Source organism: Rhipicephalus sanguineus, chromosome 7 (assembly GCF_013339695.2).
Source record: "Rhipicephalus sanguineus isolate Rsan-2018 chromosome 7, BIME_Rsan_1.4, whole genome shotgun sequence".
Classification (NCBI taxonomy): domain Eukaryota; kingdom Metazoa; phylum Arthropoda; class Arachnida; order Ixodida; family Ixodidae; genus Rhipicephalus; species Rhipicephalus sanguineus.
Window position 1 is genome coordinate 159,981,936 of NC_051182.1, and position 27,944 is coordinate 160,009,879.

A 27,944-nucleotide genomic window follows, 5' to 3' on the forward strand; every position below is an offset into this window, starting at 1 on the left:
TTGGCTTCAGAGAATCTGGTGTTGCACAGCCAGTCATGAATCAGCACTAACTTGCCCAATTGTCAGTACTTTTGCTCTGAATAATCAGAAGTGCAAAATACCGAACTAGCCAGAAGATATATGACTTCATTCTAAAGGTGGCCAAGAAATAATATGACAGGCGTGCTGTATTCTAGAATTACTTTCAGGGATAACATCAATTTCAGGTGACTAACCTAAGATGCATGCCAGACATGCTAAAGCTCTCTACTGGTCGAATGTATGCAACTGGTAGCAATCGAACGGGCACTCACCATATTACTGCCATCGACGACAACAAGGTGCCGAAGGCCAAGGGCTCTGAATAGCTTGAAAATCCTTGGCAGTGATGCATTCTGATGGCCATGCATAAAAATGGTATACAGCTCATTGGCATTCCAGAAATGGACAGGTTGATCAGACCAAGAGCAAAATTACTTTGTGAGATGGTCTGTGTGTGAGAAATATAATTTGCTATAATTAATATATGCGGTGAAAGGTGGAAATTTAAGTTTCCAAATCAGGATCATGGCGTGTGCAGGAAGCAGACGATACAGCAACCGTTAAAAGCAGCACTGCATTCTCCAACACAAGCAAATTGGCCCAATGGGAAAATTGTTACACTTTAGTTTGTTGAAACATGTGTATAATGTTTGCACACAGATACGTAGTGACACACACTCACAATGCCAGAGTTAAAGGGACACTAAACAGAAACAATGAATCGGTATAGGTCAATAAATTGTGCTCTGAGAACTCTAATGTCGTTAATTTCGCTGTCATAGGTTTATTAATCGACGAGAAAATCAAGTTCAAAGTTTCATTTTTAAATTTTCATGCCGCATTTCGGCGCAATTCTGCGTCGAAATCTCTCCGTGTGATGTCACGGATTTCGAAGTGTATTTATCATATTTTGGCGCCACTGGCTCAGCAAAATTAGCCCAAACTTGGTACGTTAAGTCTACGGTCCTCTCGAAGGACAATGTTCTTCATTTTTACCGATAAGGAACTACGTAGTCCCTAGTAAGCGCCGTCAAAATATGCGACGTCACGGCGAATAGTGCGGATGGTCAAGATGGTGTTGCCATCCACATTTTGTTTCTGCGCATTTTCTCGCTCACTAAGCGTCGTCGGCAGCAAGCGTGGTGTTGTTGGTGTCGTGAAAGAGTACTTTACTAATATGAGAAAAATCGTTTTGCTGTTTAGTGTCCCTTTAAGACAACTGGTACACAAGAGCTTTTGCATTTCGCACCTCAGAACGCCACCACCATGACTAGGAGCAAATCCACAATTTTTCACTACCATAGCCTGTGACTGTCAATAATGCAAGGAAGGCTGGTGTGGAAAAGTGGGGCTTGTCTTTGGCGATATTAATACAAATTGCTCAGGAAATTGCTGCTTGAGCTTGATGTTGAAGGGTTAATTAATGCAAAAATTCATGAAGAAACCTCATTTGGGAAAGACAGGGCGTGGAAACACGGACACAAGAAAGCGGCGTTTGTGGTGTCCTGACTTCTTTCTTGCGTCCGTGTTTCCACGCCCTGTCTTTTTAGAATGAATACTTACCAACTAGCTCAGCTCTCTGTTATTCTAAGCTCATTTGGGAGTTGCCTAAGCGATGCATTTTATTGCAGGTAGCAGCCATTCCTGGAACGCCACTTTCGGACGGCACCGGCACGGCGTCTTTCATCTCACCTTTAGCACTCGTCAGCGTTTCATCTTCTCTACAGCCCTCATGCGTATACCATGGAACACTTCCCCATGGCACGCACATTCCGCGAACACCGAAATGTGTGTTTGGCATGAAAATCTCTACCTTTTGTCCTGCAGAGGGCTTTTATTCCACTTTCACAAAATTCAATGACTCCTTCATGCAAAGTGTTACATTGCTACACTTGTTCTGTACCGCGGGTACAACGCATTGACGTAGGTCACATATGTTCACATTTTGCAAGCATGGATGTAAGGGGTAGTGGTTAAGACACTCGCCTTTGAAGCGTGATGGCCCGGGTTTGAACTCTAACACTGGAGTGAAAACTTATTTTCATTTATTTCTCTATAGCAGCGATCATCTTATGTGACAGGCAGACGGATGGACAGTTTTCTCATTGAGTCAGCATAAAAAATGTTTACACATTTAAAATTAAAGAAACAAACTCACGTGAGACACCGTGTAGGCAGCCGAGTTCATGAAGGGCTGAAGGTCCATGTTGTACTCGCGCTCCCGAACAGAGACGTGCACTTGCTGTTTATGAAAAATGAGAAAACATGCTATCACTACACTGCAAACACAGTTACAGCGCAAGCAAAATCCCTTGGCAAGGAACCACTGTTGACTATGTGCGAACCAAACAAAAAGCATGCTAGACATGCCACGAAATTCTGCGTACAAGTCGAATGAAGCAACGCAAAAATTAACGAGGTGGTCTTCGTTGGTGAAGTGCCGCGTTGTCTAAGCGTAATGCTGAATTTCGATAGCATGCCATCTGTTAGCAATGCCATTAACCAGTGAAGCATTGTGCAAATCATAGCAGCACAAAGAGCACATATAATTGCAGCGTTGAGCTAGTGATGCCCATGCATCCGTGGTAAAATGAAAATGCATTGGGCATCCCAATCTGCTAGCTCGTTCGTTGGAAATATTTAAGGGGTGTTCTGTTCATCCTGTCGTCAAATGCATTCTCACTAGGCCTGCGCGAATAGTAAACTTTAGGTTCAAAGCGAATAGTGATTTGGTCGAATAATTTCGAATCGAATTCAAATAGTATATATCACGTATTACAAAGAAAAATTAGCATATTTGTCATGACCCAACAAACCTGCACAATATTTTTTCATATTGAAACAAGGCATGTGCAAATTCGTTCTTTTTGGTTCAAAGGGAAGTGGAAGCAATGTTGAATAGTAGTAGGATTTGACTTTCAGTAGAATGCAAGTGATAATCTGTAAAATATGTTACGTTTTAAAGTTTACTCTACTTAGAGCATATAAGCTGGTATAATGAGCTTTTAAGCTTATAAAATGATGAATCGATGTGAGGGTAATTTGTTCATTCTTGATGTGGGACTTCACCGCAGCGCGGATTTCCCCTCGATAGGCGTGTTCACAGTACAGCACCCCTGCACTGCAGTGAAAACACCTTTACAGAGGATTATGTGCGGTTTATGTCTATTCGTTCATTTCGCATACTTCGAAATTTAGAATAATTTAAATTCGTTTCGAAGCGAATTTGAATACTGTAATATTCATTCAAGTGTTCGAACTGCTCAAATATTCGCACAAGCCTAATTCTCACACAACCTTCACTCAACAACATCATCGTCATCATCAGCCTGTCCTGTGTTCACTGCAGGATGAAAGCCTCTGCCAATGATCTCCAGTTTACCCTGTCCTGTGCAAGCAGATTCCATTTTGTGCCTCCGAATTTCTTAATTTCGTCTCTCCACCTAACCCTTTGGCGTTCACGACCATGCTTCCCATCTCTTGGTATCCACTCCGATCTTCCAACTGCCCATCTGTTATCTGTCCCTCTCGTGACGTGACCTACCCGGGTCCATTTTATCCTTTATATATCTACTAAGATATTGGCTACCCCTGTTCACCCTCTCATAGACTCTCCTGTCTTCCTATCTCTTAGGGTTATCCCTCTCATTTTTTGTTCCATTTCGGACTGGGTAGTCCTTAGTTTCTTTTAGAGTTTCTTCATTAATCTACGGGCTTCTGCCCCATCTGTGTTAAAACTGGCCCAATAAATACAATGGTTGTACAGTTTCTACTTTAGTGATAGCGCTAATGGTCATGAGTTGAGAGTGCCTGCCATATGCGTACCAGCCCCTCTTAATTCTTCGGTGGACTTCGTTTGCACGAGTGGGCTACACAGTTAATATTTGGCCTAGATAGACACCTTCTTTAACTGATTCAAGGGTCCGGCTGTTTGCCACGAATTCACATTCTTTTGCCAGACCACCTAGCATTATCTTTGTCTCCTGCACTCAATATAGAGGGTTCTCATGCTTAGGCATTGAAATGCCAACACTAAAGAAGCAATAAGGAGACGCCAAAGGTCAGTACAGTTACCTGAATGGTCGGGTAGCGCGGGTAAGCATCCCGGAAGTTGGAGAGCCGCAGTCGCCGATGGCAGGCTCCGTCAGTGTCACTCTGGAACATCTGGTGGGGCAACGTAGTGTGTGCTTATTATATTCCGACTAGCACTGAATCCAGTTCACTCTGATGTCTAAGAAGGCAGCTATGTGTGCAACCTTGATGGCCAGAAGGTCCCGTTGACAAAACAAAATAAGGAACTTAGAAAAACTAATATTATTGCTTTATGTTAATGCAACACTAAAGTGAAACAATTAATCGGTTTAGAGTGATAAACTGTACTCTGATAACTCTAATGTCATTAATTTCACCATCATGCGTTTAATAACAGAGGAGAAAATCAACGTCAAAGTTTCATCAAATTTCGCACCGAAATTTCCATGTGACGTCACACATTTCGAAGTGTATTATTAGTTATGCTTCCAATTTATACAGCCCATAGGCCAAGTTTCAAATATTTCAGAAATTTTAACAACTGAATTAACCGCATTCTCACCTTGTACTGAAGAAGAACGATAAGCTGCCACCGAAGAATAATGCCCCGGAAGCGGCCAAACGAGTGTTCTTCACCAGAACGCTCCTTCAACAAAAACAGAAAAAAGGTTGACGACGTCTCGGCTAAATGTTTCCATCTCTATTATCATCATCACTGTTACTATAATAACGGTAATAAACCTGCTATAACAGTAATGGACATTTTTTCTACTCCAAATGATATACAGGATTAAGCAAAATTTTAAAAATATGATTTATTTTGTGGCTTTTCAAGCCACAAATCTAACATACCGAATTAAAACGATTTAATTTTATTACTTTACTTAGTACTGACGTCATGAAAACTTTTAGCTCAAAGCTAAAGGAATTACCAAAGTTTGCCAATGCGTCCCGAGATGAAATTGCACTCTGTTGAGCACACAGCTTTAGACAGCAGGGTACTAGTTTGGGTGAGTTGGTATTTATATTGCATGACAATTTGACAATTTGCGCACAATAGAACAACTGCGCTTAAGACACGCAAGCGCAATGCGTGACAATAATATCATGCATCTTCACGGGTTTACTCTCCTTAGTTCATGTATGAAATGTGTTGTCCCACAGTACAGCTTTAGTGGAGTAATAAGCTGAGCTGGCAGGAAACCAACCTCAGCCGTGTCCACCACGGGGAAACCGTTGTGCGGACAGGAGGCGAGAACGTCGATGATCCTGCCAACATTCTCCACTGTCCGGAACGTGACCACAGGGTAGCCCATCACTTCCCTGAATAGACGCAAGCCACTTGTAGTCACCATCACTGTGTCATCGTCATCAGCTTATTTGCAACATTAGCACTCGTCTTCACCCGTCTTCTTTTGTGTATGTGTTTCTTGCGCTACGCATAGTTTCTAATCATTTCTGTTATTTTATGTCCACTGCCAAACAAGGGACTGTCGCAGTGATCTCCAAGTTACCCTATCTCGTGCGAGCTGATTCTATTTTATCTCTGCGAACTTCTTAACCTCGTCACTCCATCTATAACTCTCTGCCTTCCTCGAATGCGTTTCCCATCCCTTAGTAACCATTCTGTTGCTCTTACAGTCCGACGGTTGTCTGTCCTACGCATTACGTGGCCAGCTCAGTTCTATTTCTTGCCCTGTCAACCGGAACATACGCTATACATGCTTATTCCCCGACCCATTTTGCTGTCTTCTGATCTCTCATCGTTACGCCTATCATTTTCCACCAACATTCACACAAAATCAAATCAAATAAGATTATGGGAAGTTCAGTGTCCGAAAGCAATGCAAGGACCGCAACAGATTTTGTAGTTTTTAGGAAAATTTGGGATTTTCCCAGAAGAACCAGAATGTATTGCTGTGCACAAGCTTGTTCTCCACCTCCTAGTCTATTGAGGTTGCATGAGAGAGAGCTAGGCATATAAAAAATGCAGCTCGGGAAAGCAATCGCTGCCTAGAGGCAAACAAGTCCCCTCATTGAAGCATACGCTCCAACATTTCTTGTTCAATGAATATACAGTAATACCTCGTTAACTCGAACTCGCATATCTCGAAAAATCGGCTAAGTCGAAGTTTTGCGCAGTACCGAACAATTTCCCATAGGTGCAATGTATTTATTGCCCTTTATCTCGAAGTATTTCCGTGCCCACTTTCGGTTATCTCGAAATCTCGACTGATAATGGAACCGAAACTTCGCCGCCGAACCATTTCACAAAATACTAGCGGCAAAATGTCATACGTTTCACAAGGTTCGCGCGAGGCTGCCGCGTTTACGACGAAGTGGACACTGTTCCCGAAAGTAAAGTCGGAACCTAGCGGCATACGAACTTTGTCGAGCAACCCTGTGTCACGTCGTGACGCTATAGACGTGCACATAAGCAGGCCCTGCAAAATAGCTCGGGTCGTACAAGTTTTGTTTACCGTCAGAGACGCGATTTCAGCACTTTATTTACGCAAGGCACGTTGCGCGGATTTTTTCGTCGGCCGTGCGATGTGGTGAGGATAACGCCACCAAAGCAAAGCAAGTCACTGATGCTGCAAAGAAAGGTAGCCCTAATCAAAGAAACGGATTCGAGGCTCGAAGTTTCCGGACGTCAAAACGGCGCTGAATGTGTGGCATCGTGCGAGAGGAGCCCCTTCCAGTCACATCGACAGATAAGGCCGATTCTTTGGACTTAGCGGTGGGCTAAACTGACCTAGCCTGCAACATCGGCTGGTTTGACCATTTTCTTAAGCCAGACAACGTGGCGTCACGCACAGTGATAGCGGCAGCGTCGACGCAGCTACTCGAGGGGTGACGGCATCCGCCGAAACAAGAAACATGCTTCGCTTGATGCGAAATAAATTTGAGTGCAGCGGCGCGGATGATCGGCACATGCGATGTGTTAAGCAACTCGAGAAAGCTTTGCTAGGTGCAAGTGTTACTGAGAGGCAGACCAGGCTTAGTCGGTCTCTCTGCATTAAATAAAAAGGCAGTGCCGAAAAACACAGCTGGTTAATAGCGCTGGTATGTCATTATGTTTCTTCAAAACCTTTACAAAGAGCCAGTTTGGCGCTCCTGTTAAGAAACTGGTCAGTAGGGATAACGTTTCTAGATAGAACTGAACTTCTCAATGGAATTTGCCCAACTTTGCTTATCTCAAAAATCTGCTTATCTCGAAATTTTTTCTGGTTTTTACTACTTCGAGTTAACGAGGTATTACTGTAATATGTCCAACAAACCAACATGATCTGTTCAACAAACAGATGAGCAGATTATGATCATCAAACAGAATATGATCTCGTAAAAGAACAGATACAAAGTGAACTATACAGCCGATACTGCAATAGAACATGGACGTATCCAAAATTTTATAAGCCTTCAACGTAACTACAGCCAGCAGGAGCAAAAGAAATTGCTTGCCTGGCCGAGATGTTGCTCGAGCGTGAGGGAGCCTCCCACCCCAAAAAACGGAACACCAGCCAACTGAAGGTGGATGTCGTAAAGACCCTGCAAAGAGAGTAAATCAGAATCACAATGAACGCAGATACGGTGAGGGAATCAGAAGTCATTGTCATGCCTTCCTCCTGTAGTAGAGCACCAAGTTGGTGGAAATTCATCTCGAAATGGTTTTAACTGTGCTAGAAACACCACTCATTTTCTGTTGTCTGTGTCTCCAGAGCAGTTAAACACATTTCATCATGAACTTTCTCCTGTTCATGCGATTGTATGATAAAGTACTTTGTTTAGGGGTTGTATACTGTGAGACCAGCCACACCTCGAACTTGACAGCCCAAAACTTAAGAAGAAAGCATCAAAACAAGTACAACACCGGTAAAAGAAAATAGAACTCACCGATGTTTCCCAAGCAATGATGAATTCCAACCAAAGAATTCGAAGCAGTGTTATTTGCTACTAGCTTCAATATAACTGGGATCTCAAATGCCATGGGTGGCACGAAAGATTACGCAATCCAAAAATGCATAATGTGAACCATACGTAAGCAGCAGTGGGCCAGTAGACAATTGCACTGTGTGCATTAATGAATGAATTAATTAATTATGAAAAGAATAGGCTTGTGCGAGTAGTAAATTTTACGTTCGAAGCGAATATGAAGCGAATAGTGATTGTGGTCGAATAATTTCGAATCAAATTCGAATAGTATATATCACATATGATAAAGAAAAATGAGCATATTTGTCATGACCCAACCAACCTGCACAGCGTACTTTTTTAAAATTGTAACAAGGCATGTGCAAATGTCATTCTTTTTGGTTCAAAAGAAGTGGAAGCAACTTTAAATAGTAGCAGGATTTGGCTTTCGGTAGAATGCAAATGATAACCTGTAAAATATGTTACATTTTAAAATTTGCTATCCTTGGAGCATATAAGCCGGTATAACAAGTTTTTAAACTTAAAAAATGATGAATCGATGTGAGGGTAATATGTTAATTTAACCTTGAAGTGGGGCTTCATGGCAGTGCGGATTTTTTTTTTTGGAAAGGTGTATTCACGGTATAGCACTGCTCCACTGCAGTGAAACCACCTTTACAGGAGATTACAAGCGGACAGTGTGGATTTTTTCTGGAAAGGTGTTTTGGCCTCGAGGAGTTACGGAGTCGCCCTGTATCGGACGCGCCTCGATTGCGTGTTAGGCAGGATGCCGCCGGCGCGCGCCCCATAGGTTTTGCTGTCGGCGCTCTACAAAATCACCTCGCGGAAGCCCTCCGGGACATTTCTGCAGGTACTTTCGAAAAGAAATATGTTCTTTCCTGTCAAAGGAATAATTTTCGATGAACAGAAAGCACAAGATAGTCTACAGTCGCTGTCTCTCTGCAGAAAACCGAGCCCCCGCTGCACGCGGTCACCGCGTTGGAGACCCCTGAACCGGCTTCTTGCGTGAAAGGTAGTCACTCGCTGAGTGCAAACTATGTGAAATATCTCGTTAGAGTAGACTGCCTGTATAACCAAACGGAGCATAACAGAAAGAAGCCCCAAGCCAGCGATCGCACCGGTTCGCGACGACTGACGGTGCCTCTGCATGTATGAGCGTCTGCATGTATGTTCGTACTGATGGTTTCGCTTTTGCTACGAGCGCATTTTGGCACCGCGCTGTGAACTTTAGGCCGCAAAATATGAGAATTTGTGAGTAAACAAACAACTACTGTTGCGCGGACGCTATCAGAGCAGTTCAAAAACAATTTCCTTACAACTGCGGCTTCGGTGCGCATGGCAACTTTGTGATCTGCCGTCCCGACGATTCAGTGTTTTTTTTTTCTTTTTTGGTCTAAATTCGGGTACGTTTCAATGTCATTTGACAAGTTGTCTCGCACTGCGTATTGATCGGTCTTCTCAGCGGGCAAATGCCGCTGCTTATGTTTCTTTATTCCGCACATTCGTTTCGTTTGGTGCTCACACAAAACGTGATCAAATGTGACGCCTTTTTTAATGCTCCTTAATTATCGTTCCGTTTGCATTCCAGCGTTCTCTGTCATCAACAGATTCACAGACCAAAGCTTCACCACTTCGAGATTGCTGGTGGAAGAAAAACCAGTCTACGAGACCGAGCATGTAGTAGCATGCGACGCCTAGGAAAAGAAAGAAAATACAGTAACGTTTGCGGACTTGTTCTGCAAACGTCGGCTGTGAACTAGGGCCCACATGAACTTGAAATAGTGGTGAATAAAATAGAAGTTATTGCAGCAACCAACAGCCGCAAAACAGGATAGTAATTATTTGGCATGTACCCCAGCAATTTTGGCAGCAGTGTCGTGTCTAACGCCAACAGGGTGGCATCTTTCCCACGTAAATAAATGAGGCTCCAAGAAAATACATGGGGTTGGCCGGTGGGCCGATCACGGAGGCAATGCAAAATTTATGTAGCTTATGAAGCAATGCATGCCTCATCAAATAGGAAGGTTGCCCGTCGGCATCCCGCGTCGGCGGAGTCAACACGAGTGATGCAAAAAATAATCGTCACGTGATGGTGTCACCATATGACGTCATCATGACGTCACAGATCGCCAAAATATGTAACGTCATTATGACGTCACACAATGTGACGTCACATGATGACGTATTCACACTCATGGTCGCTTTGCATTGCCTCCGTGATCGGTCACGGAGGCCGTGCAAAACCGCGTTAGGCGCAGAACGCTTTTGGAGAGGGGCGCGGGAGAATCAGTACATCGACTGACAAGAAGAAGATGGCTTTCGCCTTCTAGTCATCTTTAACGAATGCATAAGGGACCCTGTGCGTTTTTTAATTTAATGTATCTAAACAATGACTTGCGCATCTGCAGCCGATTTTGTGGACGCTGAGCACGGGGCCGACGATCAAGAGGTCACATTGGAGGGTTCTGAGATGGCATCGCACGTGGTAAAAGGTAGCGCTTTTACCATCCTGTGGCAGATAAGCATCATTTGCCGGCGGGAAGCGCGCGCGAGCCATTGTCTCAGTGCACGCTGTCTGCTACTCACCGAACATCGCAGGCCCGAAGCAGTAACAAAAGTCTTCGTCGCGGAAGTGCTTGTTGCACACAAGACTCGTAGCGGATGGCTACTCTCCGGTTCTTAGCTTTACAACCCATGCTTCACGCTGTTTCTTGTTCCGCGGTTACCAGTGCAGGCTGACACTGGGCTCCTTTGCGTAAGCGCGGCACTGCGGCACCGAGCGGTAGAGCCCCATGTTCATCGCCTTCGGAGGCAGCCACTCTATTACAATGGCTTCAATTGAGTAGTAAATGAGAGAAAAGTTCCGAATTTGAACAGACAGCAGTGCATGTGGGACTTGAAACTCGTTTTCAAAGCACGCGGCAGTGCGCCACAAGCAGCCGACACGGCCGCTGAGACCACGTGATGCTGCCAAGCACGTCACGCCGACGGTGGCGCCGGCGTTTCCAGTGGTGGGCCTCGAGGCCAATACACGGTAATAGAACCCCTCCACTGCAGTGAAACCACCTTTACAGGAGGGTTATACGCGGACTAATATACACCTATTCATTCATTTCGAATACTTCGAAATTTTCAATAATTTAAATTCGAATCGAAGCGAATTCGAATACCGTATTATTCGTTCGAATATTCGAAGTGCTTGAATATTCGCACAAGCCTAGAAAAGAAGAGCATTCACTTCTGTTGTGGTGGGCAGTGCGGAGGATTACATGGATTTAATACTTATAGTAAGAAAAATTAGAGAAAACAGCATGGGTCTCGTTTAGAAGCCGCATCTCCTCAAAACCAACAAAAAATTTTTTGAAAGAAGCACAGCTCTTGTAGGAGTCTAAAGGTATTATTGGCGCCAAAAAAACATGCATAGACAGCAAAATAGGCAATTCTTACTGATTACTCAAAGCTTTCCAGTCTAAAATTAGGCATAATACCATGTACTCCCAAATATAACACATTCAAAAATGAAACACAATTTCTGTTAAAAAAGATCACAAAATATATCTTACACTTCACTTTATGAAAGTAAGGTACACAAGGAAAAATTGTCCTCTAACTCGATGGTTCTCAATTCTGACAGCCTCGAGGACAACTTGTTGGCTGACTTTAGTGGGATATCACTCATTTGGCTGACCAGCAACTACATACAGTCAAATCCCGCTACAACGAAATTGACGGGACGGGCGAAAAAAATTCGTTATCGCGGAATTTCGTTGCAGCGAAATTTCATCTATAGACCACAAACGTTAGGAAGATCTGATGATCATGACTCGTCATTTGGTCCCGTCAAGCGCATATGCATTGTCCTTTGCATTTAACTCTCGCTAACTCGGACGCACTTGGCCGCACACCGAGTAAATGTATTTTCTCGCGTATAACACGCACAAAATATACAGAAAATTTTGCGCTAAACTCAGGGTGCGGGCTATACGCAAATGTCGGTGCGCAAGTTGGCTTCACGGTAATGCAAGGAAGGCGGCTTTGCGTCAACACGCGAGTTATACACGTGGGTTATACACGAGCAAATACTATATGCAGGCTACCCTCGATGCGTGCCGAGCGCGTAGTGCCGTAAAGGAGCGTGCCAAAGTTCGCTAGAGGCTAACTGAAAACGAAGTGCCGAAGCTTCGCACTACCACAGTCATAAGCGAGCGAAGGGAAAGCTGAAACGCTTCGTGCCGTTTTACGACTTTATTGCCTTTAATCTTTCTTCCGGTGTATTAGCTGCGTACTTGAGCGTATTCGCTATCGATGATCGCGACGATAGCGACCGCGGTTTTCTGCGCAGCGGTTGCGGCAAACGGTGGTTCGTTTTCAATCCGTGCGCGCTGGCCGTGCGCGTGCCTTGAGAACTGCGTCGTTGCTATCTGTGATTGCGTCTACCGCAGTTTTGACCGCAGCATTGCTTTGAGTCGGTGCGCGTACGTTGGATGCGCGCGTACTTTCGTGGTCGCTCATGATCGCGTCGACATGACCGCATTTGTGTTCACAGCGTTTGCGGCAGACGTAGTTACGTTTGGACTCGGTGTGTGCTGGCCGCGCGTGTGCCTTCAAAACGCCGTGGATGTCATTCACGATCGCAGGGCATGTGACGACGAGCAGTAGTTTTGTTTTGAGTGCTTCGTGAAAACAATGGCGGGAGTTCTTGAAGAACGATTCTTCCGCGGCCCACACGCGCATCAAACCCGCCGGCAGCATCATGGCGGATGGACGATCTGTCGCCGAGCATCTAAATAATTTACCGGGATGTGCGTGTGGTGGCAGAAAGCATGTCTCCAATGAAAATACGGGTCTTGCGATGCGGCCACACGGCTCTGGCAACGAGAAATGATCGAGTTTCTAGCGGAATTTCGCGGCAATCCTAGGCAAGCTCCGTTTCCTTATGTGCTGGCACTCGCGAAAACTTCGTTCAAGCGGAAATACCCAGAAAAAGTATTCGTTGTGACGAGACATTTTTCGCATTGTTTTCTATGGGCGGCTGACGGGGAATCGAAAATTATTCGTTGTGGCGGAAATTTCGTTGTAGCGGTATTCGTTATAACGGGATCCGACTGTAATTGCTAGTCGGTGTTTGATCACAACATGTCAATCGCTCTTTTGAGTTTTCATTTCTGGAACAGCTGTAGCACTAATTGCAAACTCTAGTAGAACTCGCTGTCGGGCTAGTTGGTACATGTCTGAATTAAATAGTCAACTTCGCGCCAAATTCACATTCACACAGAAGAAGAAACACAAGACAGGTGTTTCTTCTTCTGTGTGAATGTGAATTTGGCGCGAAGTTGACTATTTAATTGCAAACTGTTACCAATCTGGCCAATAAACTGCTCTCCTAAACTTTTGTCCTTAACCCACAAACAGCACAACCTATCGACTATCAATTTATCTATTAAGGAATGAAAATTAACTGATCCCTGAAGCACTGTGATATTATGCCATGTGATTCAATTTCTTTTCTATATATATACTTCTTGGTCTTTGCAGATGTTTTTTTCTTCGATTTATGGAATCATCTTTTGTAGTTACTCTAACACTGTTTCATTACAAAGTGTTTTATTGAAAGCTTTGTGTATCATGATCTATAAATTAAACAAACCCTTTCCTGTCTTTCCTAATTTTCTGCAAGTTTTTTCTCACTCCTTCAAAGTGCCTACATCTATTATATGATTTGTTATTTCCTACACAATTACATCTTGTACCGTGCTCACATGCTGCGAGACTCTGTAAGAGGCCAGCTGCAGCTTTTATTGCTTTTTTTTCCATCACCCCCTATTTCTCATGAAGAAATAAAAGTTCCTTTGATTGACTGATTCACCGACTGATTGATTGAAGAAAAAAACTAACCTCGGAGAAGAAGTCGCCTACCCACTTGGCCACCGTCAAGGCGATCATGATGGGCAGCGCAAAAGTGATGTTACGCGTTGCCTCAATCAGGATGACGCTCAGGCTGAGCGTCATGCGGACCACGCCGCCCAGGGTAGCCGCCGCTCCTATCAGTGCGAACTTGCCGGGGTTCACCCAGGTCTGCGGCCACAATGAAAACAGCACAACCGGGAGATCGGAGTACCAGCTTGAAATACAAGTGCCGAGCTCACAGAGTGCTACATAATGTTAGATTTTTGTTTACTGTCCGTCTGCGCTGTTGCTGGTAGTGTGCATGTATGCACACACACACATATACAGTAGAACCCCGCTGATACGTTTTTGAAGGGACCGTAGGAAATAAACGTAAGAGACGGGAAACGTAAGAGCCGAAAAACAGGAAAAACGGCAAAATATTTAGTGGTACAGAATTTTATTTCAATTCTTACGAGCAGCACGAAAATTGGCGCGCTCAGCCGCGATCTAGTCGATGGATAGAAACGTGGAGCTTAGGACGGCCTCATCCACAGAAATGTTATCAACGTATGTGATTTTTTTAACACCAACAGCTGTAGGCATGAAAGAACTAAGCACACGCAATCACGACCGGCGCAGCGAGTCCGACCGCGAACCGCACGCACGACCATGCGAGCTCCAACCAGCTCGAACTCCTCCCGTTCTCCGACAAATAACGATGATGATGAGTCTACGCCAACGCGATGGCAGAAGTGAATGCCAATCTCGAAGGCCTTGCTTTCGCAAGCAATTACGTCATACACGCCATGTTTGTGCAATACAAATCTCAAAGGCTATGCTTTTGTCAATAGTAAATGCCAATCTCGAAGGCCTTGCTTTCGCGAGCAGTTACGTCATAGACGCCATCTTTGCAATTTGAATCTCGAAGGCCATGCTTTTGTTTGCATCAATTGAAAGATTCTGTTGCTTGCGCCTCTCATGCGCCTAATATTACGGTCAAACGAGGCCAAGCTGCGTGAAAATGCACCATGGCCGCTCTCTTTGGTAGTCACTCGGTCGGCTCCGAGCGCACTTCGCGACGTATCATACGGGAACGGTCCGACAGTTACGACGTAACAGCGGGGTTCCCAATACATTGTATCCTATGGGAGTTATGCCGGGACCGGCGGAAAACGACGTAACAGCCGGGAAAACGCAGCAGTGAGGAACGTAACAGCGGGGTTCTACTGTATATCCATACATGATCTTGTTGCCCCAATTTAATGACTTAGGAGAATCTCTACTTACTTGAAACCACAGGTGTTTGATATACACTCAAACCTCGATATACCGAATTATCAGTTATAACGAAGTAAATGAAGAATAGTCTTGTCATAGATACAGTGTTACAAATATACGTTTGTAACGAATTTTTGGATATAACGAACTTATTTTCGTGTCAGATGTGACTTTGTTATAATGAGGCTTGAGTGTATAAGGTCACATATTTAAAGTGGTGCATGGATGTTGCAACTTGCACGCAAGGCACACACTAGTACTTGTGAGAATCTATAGTAGACCACCAGAACAGCACAATGACACCGAAATATGTACTATACAATATGCAGTGGTGCTCATGCTTAGGACGTAGTAACAATGAACAAAACAGTAAGAGAGATACTGCTGCATATTGGAAGGCAAAGTCCTGCAATACCCACATGTTTTTAGTTTACTTTCAATCCTCAATTCTGTAACTCTAACGCTAGGCCTAATGTGTTCACAGATTCACTCTTGCTTGAGTCACCAGTACGTCACAGATGACATTTATTTCCTCTGAGCAGCTGTAGAAATGCAGGTCTTTTTTCATCACAGTTCAGACTCAACATACCAGTGAACCAAATTTTGTTCCTATTCACAAAGTGAACATCTCCTGTGGCTAGTGGCACCGCTTCTTTAAAATCAACAAACATACAACAGCAGATAGCTTTCCACTTTTACAAAGCATGACTTACATGGTACATGAACTGCCGGCGTGTCCTCATAATGAACTATGCTTGCAGTGAGATGTGGTGGCGGTACTACATTTATTCGGGTAAGCAAATCAGTGTGCAAAGAGGCAGCTGCGGCAACCAGTCTGGCCAAGAGCCACGACATGAAGTACATGCAAGGCAATGTTCGATGATGGCAGATGATGACACACAGTGTTGATGCTGCAATGCTCACGGTGTGAAATGTGACAGGGAATCTTCAAGTAAAAGACTTCACATGTGTAATTATTCGAGAGCACCATGTCATGCATCTACAAATCTCATTACTAGAGGCGGTGCGTACTCTGACCTGTGTGTACAAGTTAAAATTACACTGATGTCACACTAACTGGTCACAGTGGATCGAAACGGAGCTATGCACATTGCTTAGCACTAAATTGACGCATGCTAAATGTGCCATATACATCTCAAGATGTTGAAATGAGCAGCTGCAAGGAATGTGTTGATTAATTAATGGAACTACAGTAAAAGCTCGTTAATTTGACAACCGTTAATTCGGAAATTCAGATAATTCGGACGGCTCTATTGGTCCCGGCCAAAGTGCATGTTAATCTATGGGACCAAACCTTCGTTAATTCGTCAGAATTGGGCTCCGCACCGCTTAATTCGGACAAATGCTGACGGCTGCCGCTACACAAAAGTGTGGTAAAGCATCGCTGGCACCACTGGAGCGAAACCGAAACCCGAGTGGCATCGCCATCGTCATCAACTAGTGGGGGCGATCGCAGCGTCACCGAACGTCGGCGTCTTCTTTCTTCGCTCCAATGCGCCTCCGGCGCCATTTTCCCTTGTGTTGTGTCGGCACCGTCTCTTCTTGCGGAGTTCTCTTTTTTTTTTCCCCCGTTGTGACCGTGTTTACATGTGAGGCCCAAGCATGCGGCAGTAGCTGACGATGGCATCGACGAGTTATCAGCCGAGTCCACCGACGATGACTGTCCGACCTTCGATGCTGTCCTTCCCACAAATATGACCCTTCAGGACTACATCGCGATTGATGATTGTGTCGCCACGACTGGTCTCCTGCCCGATCAAAAAATTATTAATGATGTCGTGACCTCATCACACCTCACGGGAAGTCTCGGAGGCGCTTTTGATATTAGAGGACGTTTGCCTGAGCACTTGCAACAGTTTGCGTGCTGTTGGCCGTTTGGAAGAGTTAAGAAAAATTGTAATGTCAGCCGGAATCTGCGCGAAAACGCAGACGACCATTACAAAATACTTCAGCAAATAAAGGTATGCTTCTGCAACTTGATTTTAATGTTGTTTTTCCTGTTTATTCGTTATTTCGGCATTCGGTTAATTCGGACATTTTTTCCGGTCTCGTGAAATCCGAATTAACGAGCTTTTACTGTAGTCAAAAAGATGGTTTCAATAAATCACGCACACTTGTAGGGAACATGTTGCGGACACCAATGCCGAGCAGACGGCCCCAGACCGCGCCCACCAGGAGCGTGGGGATGAACACTCCGCTGGAGACACTCAACCCATACGTCCAGCAGCTCAGTAAGAAGTACACCATGAAGAATGCCAGCAGGGTCAGTGCCGTCCATGTGCCTGGAGAGAATCGGTGAACAGTTTGTGAGACACAGGCGCTGAGCACAGTCGACTTCTGCTAATGTGACCCTGAAGGAGATGACAAAATTGGTTTAAGTGGGGAAGTGGGTTTTTTGAAAGTCATCAAGATCTCCTTTACACAATTTATTGAAACTGCACACACTTAATCAGTTTTCTTTGCCGATTCCAAATATGCAATCATTTTTTAACTACATGAATTAGTTCCAAGGTTAATTACAAATTAATTAGCACTGTTTCCGGGCACAATGGAGCAAAGACTACTCATCAAAATCTTGCTTTAGGCACAATGCTAGATACTAGGAAACACAAGCTTCACAATGGTAGGAATACGTCTTTAATTATACAGTCGATCCCGAATATATCGAACTCGAAGGAGACCGCGAAATAGTTCGATATATCAAGAATTCGAAATACAAAATATGCATATTTAAGGCTTAATTAAAGCACTGCAGGCCTCGACACAGTTTTCGGAAATCGTAAAAAGCGCGAACATGATTATTCGCTCTTTATTTCGCATGAAAATAGTCGGCAAACTTGTCTTCCTTGTTGCGCGCCGTGAATTCATTAAGTTATCATCAATATCATTGAAGCTTTCCAAATAAGCAAATTCAGCACCTTCGGCCACAACAGTGGTGATCGACACTGAACGCCGATGCAAACTCTGTAGCGCGGTAAAGGGTTCAGCGGTGGCAGCGGCGGCATTGGCATCTTCAAACCGCACGGGTCCATTTCCGCAGCACTGGCAACGTCAGCTCTGATCTCGGCATCGATGCAGTCAGAAATAGCTACGTCATTATCTACACCGATGGAGTCGCTCGTTGTGCTCTCATCCAATATGTCGCAAAATTCACAGACGCACCATACGCCGCAGTCAGCGGTCATGAATGACGCACCCAAAATCATCACCTGGCACCAAGACCCACAAGGAAACGGTGCACGACTGTGCTTTACTTGACGTCGCTCCAAGCACCGTCATCATTTTTATTGCTACGAGCGGGACAATGTTTAGTTCGACTCCCGAATGACGGTTTATCAAGAACGAAGCAAGAAGCACACAAGTCCACATGCCGCAAGAGACAACGACAACGCTGCACAAAGAAACATTTCTCCACCGTCGACATGTTGGCGATAGCGATGACACTTCTGGCTTTGTAGAAGGCAGCCGATGCTTTGGCGAGAAATACGAAAAAAACCTTAGCCTTTGAGATGTGCGTTTTAAAACCGAAAACACCAAAAATACGTCACGAGATGGCGCATCTCAAAGGCCATGCTTTTCGGGCCCACATGCCATCGTGTGCGAACAAACAAGGAAAGGAATGAAAACATTACTACGAGGCTGCCGAGTCACTTTGCATTCTTATTTTGAAAAACCCTATGCCATGCATTAAAACCTGCAGATCGCGCATCAAATGTACCGGTGCAGTGACAAGCGCTGCGCAATGAACTAGATCAAAACAATGGAATAATACCGCTTTTTCGTCACCTGCACGCGACAAGGGATCGGAACTTGTTAGAACGCGGCCGAAAAATGATCAATATTTGTTAGGAAAAATGCACTTTCTGGGCTTCGGCGCGGCGTTCAATATAGCGGATGTTTCACTGTGCGGGAGTTCGATATACATGTGCACCAGCCCCATACTTTTGCATGGGAAATTCAAGGGGATTTCTCAACTGTTAGATATAGCCAATAATTCTACATATCTGAGTTCGATATATCCGGGATCGACTGTAATGATAATTGTTGGGCTTTATGTCCCAAGACCACAATATCATTATGAGGGATGCCATAGTGGAGGGCTCCGGAAATTTCGACCACCTGGCATACTTAGCTTGCACCTAAATCTAAGCCTTTCGCCTCCATGGAAATGCGGCCGCTGCGGCCGGGATTCAATCCCGCAACCTTCGGGTCAGCAGTCGAGCCCCTACACACTAGACCACTGTAGTGGGTTAAATTTGACCCTGAAGGACATGACAAAATTGGCCGAATTATCTGGCAGGTAGAGCTCGGCAAGGAGGAGGGAAAAAACAATGAAATTTGCCGCTGACTCACTTGGCAGTGTTTGAACCTACAGTAACATGTCCCCTAATCAAATGTGCATGCACATTTTATGAATTCAAAGGAGGAAAATACATTCAAAATGATAATGGAGCATCTAGATTATGTAGACATTGAGTGTATGCCCAATTTTTTCAGCATAAATTGACCGACTGACTGACTGACTAACTGACTGACTGACTGACTGACTGACTGACTGACTGACTGACTGACTGACTGACTGACTGACTGACTGACTGACTGACTGACTGACTGACTGACTGACTGATTGATTGATTGATTGATTGATTGATTGATTGGTGAAGTGGTGACCAGGCTACAAAACACACTTGAAAGACTAAAAATTAATCATGATCATGTTCTATTTGAAATGCTCATAGAACTAAGCACACTAAAGAAACCCTTACCTTCAGGTCTGTGGAAAAGGCTGCGAACACTAGCTTCAGGTGTCTGGAACCAGATTTCTCCCAGCGCACTATACCGGCCATCAGAGCAGTTGAACTGGAAGAGCCATAGAATAGCAGCGATGGAATGAGACACGATGCTACAGCAAGACAGTGGCGCGAATATAGTGAAATTACAAGCAAGCACACCCTCCAAATTCATTGCTAATTTCAAATTTCCACGCCATTCTGAGAAAGCACTCCCACGCTCCCTCTTTGCAGCCCGACTGTGTACCAAGTACATGCAACACTGGCCTGCTTGAGTTTCATCCAATCCTGCTTAGCAGCTCTATCGCGAAGCGCCTGCATCTGAAATTTGTCATCATAATTAGATTTTTTTTCCCGTGCATAATGATCGCACCACAAACTTAGCGCAAGACACCCGTGTTGATTTTCGGAGTCCTACAAGCAAAAGCACGGCCTTCAAGATCTGAATTCCAAGATGGTACCTATGACGACATAGTCTGCAAGAGTAAGGCATCGAAGATCTGTTTGTTGCTTAGAGATGTTGCGTTAGCTCGTCATAGGAAGTGCTTCCATGCCATGCTTCCCGCGGACTCATTGCCTTGCCATTGTGTTTCCCGTGTGTGTGAGCAGTCGCTACATTGCGCTGTGGATGTGGACTTCTGTGTGCATGTGGACTTCTGAGGAAGTCCACATGCACAGTTTTTTTTCTGGCATCAGAACTTTGCTGCCACCATCTTGAATTTTAGTGCCATTCTGGGCAAGTGCACCTTGCCAGTAATTTCAGCGTATCTTCAAAGGTGCACTTAGTTAATACAGACACAGGACGAATAAAATACAGGACACAATACGACGAGCGCACTTTGCGCTCTTTGTATTGCGTCCTGTATTTTATCCGTCCTGTGTCTGTATTAACTAAGCACACCTTTGAAGATGAATGAACACCAACTAGCCCACCTCATAGCTCTCCTCAATTTCAGCTTGCTAAAGGGAGGGGGGGGGGGCTTGCTTGGGATTTCACGGTATTTAGCAGTAGCGTGTAGGCGACATATGAGTGTAACGACTAAGTTGGAGTTCGTCAGGTAATGTAATGATGGCAATATGTAGAGTTTAATGGGACAAGTGCAAGAAATAGCAGGGACATGTGCTGCACAGTGTGGGTACCACATTTTCTTGCATATAACTCGCACAAAATATACAGATAATTCGGGGCTAAAATGGGGGTGCGAGTTAGATATAAATCTCAGTGCTCAAGTTAGCTTCATGGCACTGCTTCATGGTAGTGCAAGGAAAGCGGCTTACACGGCAATACACGGGCATCTTTCTTCTTCTTTCTAAATTTTATTTGCCCATGGTTTGTAGTTGGGGATGCGGGTTATATGCAGTGGTGGTTTATACACGAGAATTATAGTATGTCATGACAACTGGCGAGAACTATAAGCATTAAGCGAAAGACGATGAACCCAGTGACAGACTAAGAAGAATACTAATTTAAATGGCGTCAGCAGACGCAAGGCAGGGGCTACTGGAGGTCTCTGGCAATGCCCTCTGTCTCGCAGTGGACAAAAATTAGGCTCACAATGATGATAAGGAAACAGTATTGAACATCCAAGCTCGCAATTAGGAAACACAGAGCCTTTTAGCAGTGTTGAATAGCAAAACGATTGGACAGCCAACTGGGTTTAACGTTCCCAAATCAACACTCCGGCTGTGAGAGACACCGTAGTGGAAGATGCCAGATTTTTCACCAGATAAGCCCCATGCTAACTTGCTTAGTAGTAGCAAAACAGCTTAGCCACAGTGCTACCACGGTGGTTGCATCTGGATTGGAAAATTTGGAGCGGTACAAAGAATGACGTTACGGCTCACCTGCAGAGCATTATCGTAAAAGTCATCCCTATGAGGCCGGCAGTCGGTCGAGATGTCAATCATGAGGAAGCCCACAGAGGCGGTTACTATCGCCACGGCAACAGCTTCCAACACCCTGATCCACCGCCGATACAAGTACCTGAATAGAACCATATATACAACGTGCTCACTCATTTAAATTTACAGTGCAATAGGTGATGTGGCGAACTCGTAGGTTTTTGCCAAGTATGATGTGAACACTCTTATGAAAGAGGATACATAACCTTATGCACTCTATTAAGCTCTTGCAACACGCATTATGACTAGAGCTGTGCGAATAGCAAAATTTTGGGTGCGAAGCGAATTCGAATAATAAAGATTGAGTGCGAATCGAATCGAATAATTTCGAATAATTTTCGAATATTTCTCAAACATTTTTCGAATAATTCGAAGTGAAATTACAGAAAAAGTTGCAGTGAATCCCTAAGTATGTTCTTGTGAGATAGCAACATGAAAGTGTTTCTTTTCGCGAGGTAGATGAAGTGCTGGTGGGGTCATATTTCATAGTTGTCTTTCTTATCAAGAATGAGGCAATGTAGAGGCCGAATTGGATTTATGTACATGATTTGGTGCAACCAAAGTGTTGCCGACAACACTTTACTTGCCGACAACACTTTACACGTGATAGGCAGAGATGCCATTTCCTCAGCCTCTCCTTCTCTTTCAACTTCTGTGGAAGGCCAACTGATGTGGCAGACAAGGGTGTGCTCCCTTCAAGTCCTGAGTTCCAAGTCTGCCTCGTAGACGTCGATATATAAGAACATCTGAAATTTTGGATGCTAAAAAGCTTTGGCGTCCGATTTTTCAGACTTCCTGCCCAAATTTCAGGTCCAAAACAGCATTAATTGAGCCCCCAACTCTGCCACATCTTTCATCTCCATATTAGAACCAGCGTTTTCTTGAGTTAATACATTTGCGACCGTAGCGGAGCTTGAAAGGCAGCTTTGCCGCAATACAGGGGTGTGATGAGGTGAAGCATATTGAAAATCTAGGGACCACTTCCAAACGGACGTTGACTGTCTCTTGGCTAAGTTCGACCGTAACGGACCTTGAAAGGCAGCTTTGCCGCAATACGGGGGTGTGATGAGGTGAAGCATATTAAAAATCTAGGGACCACTTCCAACCGGACTTTCTCTCTTGGCTAAGTTCGACCGTAACGGAGCTTGAAAGGCAGCTTTGCCGCAATACGAGAGTGTAATGAGGTAAAGCATATTGAAAATCTGAAGGGGTCACTTTCAACCGGACGTTGACTGCATTTGTCTTTGGGAAGTTCGAATAGTTCGAATAGTAAAATTTCAGTGCGAATCAAATCGAATAGCAAACACTATTCGAAAAATATTCGAAATTTCGAACATTCGCACACCCCTAATTATGACCAGTCACCCATAAATGCGTGAAATTTACATCTGATGCCAAGGTTCTGGAGAACCAACTTAAGCTGAGTGGAAATGCTGGAATAAACTATAGTGCATTTTAGAGCAGTTAATTTCAATTATAACATAATTATCTAATCGCTGTACAGCTGGTCCCCCATGCCATATTTCTTCATAAAAAGACTTCAATTACCCATTCAAATTACATCCAATAGTTATCTGCTGATAGCAAGCACTCACAAGAAAATATTTTTTAAATTTCGAATTCCTGCCAAGACACCCCACGTCAAGCGTCACATTTATAACACTATATTGCATTCACCAAAGTGATCAAGTGTAGCAAAATATTTCACCCAGAAGTAATATTATAAGAACTTTAGGTAACAGGAGTGTTTAATTTACCATTATCTCAGTGTTCATTGTCTCTCTATTTCCACTAGTGCACAGAAATGGCAAAAGTAAGTCGCGTGCACAAATGTACATGCCGTGTCGCAAAGGGTCAAAAACAATGCCAGCAACACCGTAGGTTTCTAAATCTAATACTACGAGTCCCACTCAGTATTTTTATTACTTATGGTAAAGCACGCATAAGTACCTTATTCTGAAGACGGTCAGCTTGAAGTTCACTAGATTGAAGAGGGCTCCCAGCAGTCCACCTAGACAAGAAAAAAACTTAGCACATATGTGCAAAATGTAAACAGTAATACTGGGACATTCCGAGTCGACAGAGGCTGCACACCACGGATACTTACTTTATCTATGAGGCATTTAAGGCGAAACGGCAAATGAAAAGAACAATTATAATCTTAATACTTAAACATTGAGTTCACACAAAAATACAAACAAGGTGAGGAGAATTTTTCCAAGGAGATCATTCATATGTTAGACACAACCAAATGAATCGAACCGACAATTAGGCCAGAGAAAGCATAGGGGACGTTAACTGTTGTCTTCAACTGTAGTGTGCTCATTGTGACGTAAATTGAAATGAATTGAAGTGGACGAAAAATCGCCCATTCTGTCGATGAGATCCCACCGATGGAGTGGGTGATTTTTCATCCACTTCGATTCACTTCAATTTACATCACAATTAGTACACTACAGTTAAAGACAGCAATTAACAAAATACAAAAAAGTGATTTCACGCTTGGTGACTACAACGGTTCTTACAGACTCAGTAGTTCTCACGAGCACTACGTGGTAATTCTCATGAGCACTGCTAATAGGCCGGGGTACTCACCAATTGCTCCCATGACTATGTAGATGGGTAGTTCTATGATGCTCCACTGAACATCCTATAGAAAAGGAAAAAGTCCCATTTGCTTCTGTGTAGCAAAAAGTGATCCAAGTTGACAAAATTTTGCTCATCAGTGTGCTCAGAATGCAATTACACCAAATTCCACACAAAAGTGAAATTTTATTGGCAGCAAAAAAAAAAAAAAAGGTGAAAGTAAAATACAATATAATCGTGTTACATGAAACCTCAAGGCACTTAAAAAATGTGCTTCATTTAGCAGCAGTATTGTTTAAGGACAAAGATGTTTAAAGGGACACGAGGAGAAAAAAGCTTTTTTTCATACTATTACTAAATTACTCTTTCAAAATTCCAAAATCACCAATCTTACCACAAGAAAACGCTTGGTAAGCAAGAAAACACGCAAAAAGAAAATGCGGGCGGCAATGCCACCTTGGAAATTCCCGCACCAAACACCCTGACGTCATAGATTTCAACGGTGTCTACTAGGTCCTATGTAGGTCCTAATCTATTTAAATGAAGTACATTGTCCTCTGAGGGAGCCATAGATTTAACATACCAAGTTTCAGAGAATTTTGATAAGCCAGTTCTACAGCAGCTATGCCTCACTCACATCAAACTCTCCAAAGTTGACCAAGCCCGAGAAGGACAGCTCCCCGGCATGTCCGTGGAAGGCACTCAGGATGACGCTCAACGAGAAGGCGGATATGGTCGAGCAGAAAAACTGAAATGTGAAAAAATGGTTGAACAAGACTTCCATCACACTGCAACATTACTAGAGCAGCGTAGAATCCATTCCAGTTTAGCGGCGGTGACATCTGCCGAATGGCGTGCTTGCACTAGAGCATTCAATGCTATGGATCTCTTGTTACAATTCTTCCTGCAATTCTCTTGCCACAGAACTGTAGCATCGATCACACTGCTCGGTAACTGCACCACGCTAGCTCCGCCAACCAAGTGTGCTGCACCACTCTGTCTGCTGGTGTCGTCAGCATGCTCTCCTTATGCAACTTCTTCGTCCAGTTGTTGACACAATGATGGGAAGCAGAGGATGAAAAAACTGCATTTCTGGACCTTCTGGCAAGCACATTCATCACTTTGCATAATGAACAGAAGCCGCCATTTCCAGAGTTCTCCGAGGGACGACACAGATGCAACCTCAAGTTGTGATTGGCAGTGGCGGTTGAAGTAGACCCAGAACCAATCGAGAGGGGCATTTCGACGGATCTCACCGCCGCCGAACCAGATTCTATGCCGCTCTAGATGCAGCCCTTGACCGACATGTTAGTTTACATATTTTAATATTTTTATCCGTTAGACAAGTTATACAACAGCAAGAAATAAGAGCAGAGTGAAGTGTTGTTATGTCATTATCACAAGTTTTCTTTTTTTAATTATGCAGTCGTAGGCAAATAAATGAACGTGTTATAAATATGAAATAAATGAGCAATTAGAAAAAGGTGGCACGTACAATCCTCCATGTTAGAGACTGGTTCCAAAAGCTGGCGCCTTCTTCCAAAACTGAACAAGACACCGCCTGCAATGTGCAGAAAATAGCGAGAATATATGTAAAGAACCACAATTACGTACTAAACATGCAAAACAAGCTTGTTCCTGCAAGCTTGGCTTACAGCCGTCAAATTGGAAAGAGTACATTCGCTAGTTTGCTCCGATTGTATGTGTTTACTTTTTCTCTTCCTTCATTCATGCAGCTGCAATCAAAAGTGTGGTGGGCTACTAGCAGTAGTTGTAGTAAACATTGTTAAACTGTCCTAAAACACGCAAACATATGAGGTAGCTTGTGGAACACTTCTATGTCAAAGCCATTCACAGCATCTGAAGCAGTGCTGCTAGTATCATTCGGTGACAGCTTCTTCAACCACAGCACTTCAGAAATGTTTCCATCTGATATGAGAGCAGTTGCACAGTGCAACTGCTCTCATATCAGATGAGGAAAAAAGAAAGAATGTAGTACAGTCGAACCCGGGTATATCGAACTCGCCAAAAAACGTTTATTAGTTCGATATATGGCATAATTCGATATAGGCCCGCTATAGGACTTAATGACACAAAGGCACATACAAATAAGAAAAGTACTTTATTAAGGGGAGACGTGGGTCTTAAAAAAATGTTTTTTTAAAAGTTGGGTGAATGGCATGAAATTTAATACACTTATTCAGCTTTTTCTGCAGATTCAAAATCTCTAAGTAGATTTTTAATAGCTGCATTAGAACAAAATATATGCAATTTCTAACTCATATTTAAGCATATTTCTTACGGGGATTTTTGGCAACTTTGCTTTGTCAAGCACAAAAACAAAGTATGTGGCAAGGTTGCCAGGAAGCTGGTCTAGCCGGTGATGCTATTTATTTTCTTACAATATTGTTCACCAAATTATAATTCTCGATTATCAGAAATAGTATGCAGCAAAAAAATTTCACTCACATTTACGTTTACTATTCATTTTGCATTCAAAGTTTGCTGAGACAATCAGATTAGCATCACCGGCTAAACCAGCTCTCTGGCAGCCTTGCCACATATTTTGTTTCTGTGTTTGACAAAGCAAAGTTGCCAAAAATTCCCGTAAGAAATATGCTTTTAGAGATTGCACATCTTTTGTACTAATGCAGCTACCAAAAATCTAATTAGAGATTTGGAATCTGCAGAAAAAATGGGATAAGTTTGTTAAATTTCGTTCAGTTCACCCAGCTAATAAAAGAAATAAAAAAAAGACCCGCGTCTCCCCTTAATATGGTGGCTTACTTGCGTGCCCTACTTTGGAACAAAATAGTCCCGGATTTTCTTCTGTTTCAACAACTTCGCTGCCTGCGACAGCACGCACGCCTCCACGTCCAACGAGTCGGAGCAGCCTTGTATATTCACGCAATAGCGCCGGACCAATGCAAGTGCACTAATCACTTCGGAGGATGTAGGCAACGGGCCATCGTCAATTTCCTTATTGCTGTCGCTTTGGCTCGTGGTCGGCACGACGTCTGCAACGTATTCCTCATCTTGTAGCTGGCCCATGATGGCGACATCATCGTCCGCACTGACGAACTCGTCGAATGTCGATCCGTAAGCGGTGGCGACGCCGGACTTCTTCTCACCGCGCTCGACTCGATTTGTGATTTCAAGTTTCGTGGCGAACGGCAAATTCTGCCTCTTTGCACAAGCCATGACGACAGCGCGCCAAGAAAGTTCACACAGCGCCAACAGGCAACACCACCAGCACGGACCACGCTGAACTCGTGGAAAAGAGGCAGCAGGCACGCAAGAATAAAGAAAGAAAAAATGGCGCTCACTTGTACCGCCTCCGCGCCTCGGAGAAAGCGCGACGGCCTCTGATTGGCTGTAAGCGCTGCGAGCAGGCCAGGATCATTTTTTGTAGGGGGGTGTTCGGCCGTGCACAGCCGGGTCTAAACCACTTTTTCTAGGGTGGTGCCGGCAGTTTTCCCCGACACCGCGAGG

General features: G+C 44.0%; 1 protein-coding gene across 1 annotated transcript in view; it reads right to left on the minus strand.

Annotated features, from left to right (window-relative positions):
• Nucleotides 1-318: 318 nt before the first annotated feature.
• LOC119400410 (H(+)/Cl(-) exchange transporter 7-like) overlaps nucleotides 319-27,944 on the minus strand; it is a gene marked incomplete at its 3' end in the record, with an annotated part of 53,872 nt that continues 26,246 nt past the window's right edge. The window contains 16 exon segments of the mRNA XM_037667433.2: nucleotides 319-374; nucleotides 2,180-2,263; nucleotides 4,096-4,185; nucleotides 4,616-4,699; nucleotides 5,262-5,376; nucleotides 7,516-7,562; nucleotides 7,564-7,602; nucleotides 13,882-14,061; nucleotides 17,287-17,456; nucleotides 19,941-20,034; nucleotides 21,810-21,948; nucleotides 23,817-23,877; nucleotides 24,462-24,516; nucleotides 25,090-25,200; nucleotides 25,948-25,995; nucleotides 25,997-26,013. Of these exon segments, the coding sequence (XP_037523361.1) occupies nucleotides 319-374; nucleotides 2,180-2,263; nucleotides 4,096-4,185; nucleotides 4,616-4,699; nucleotides 5,262-5,376; nucleotides 7,516-7,562; nucleotides 7,564-7,602; nucleotides 13,882-14,061; nucleotides 17,287-17,456; nucleotides 19,941-20,034; nucleotides 21,810-21,948; nucleotides 23,817-23,877; nucleotides 24,462-24,516; nucleotides 25,090-25,200; nucleotides 25,948-25,995; nucleotides 25,997-26,013 (1,390 nt within the window).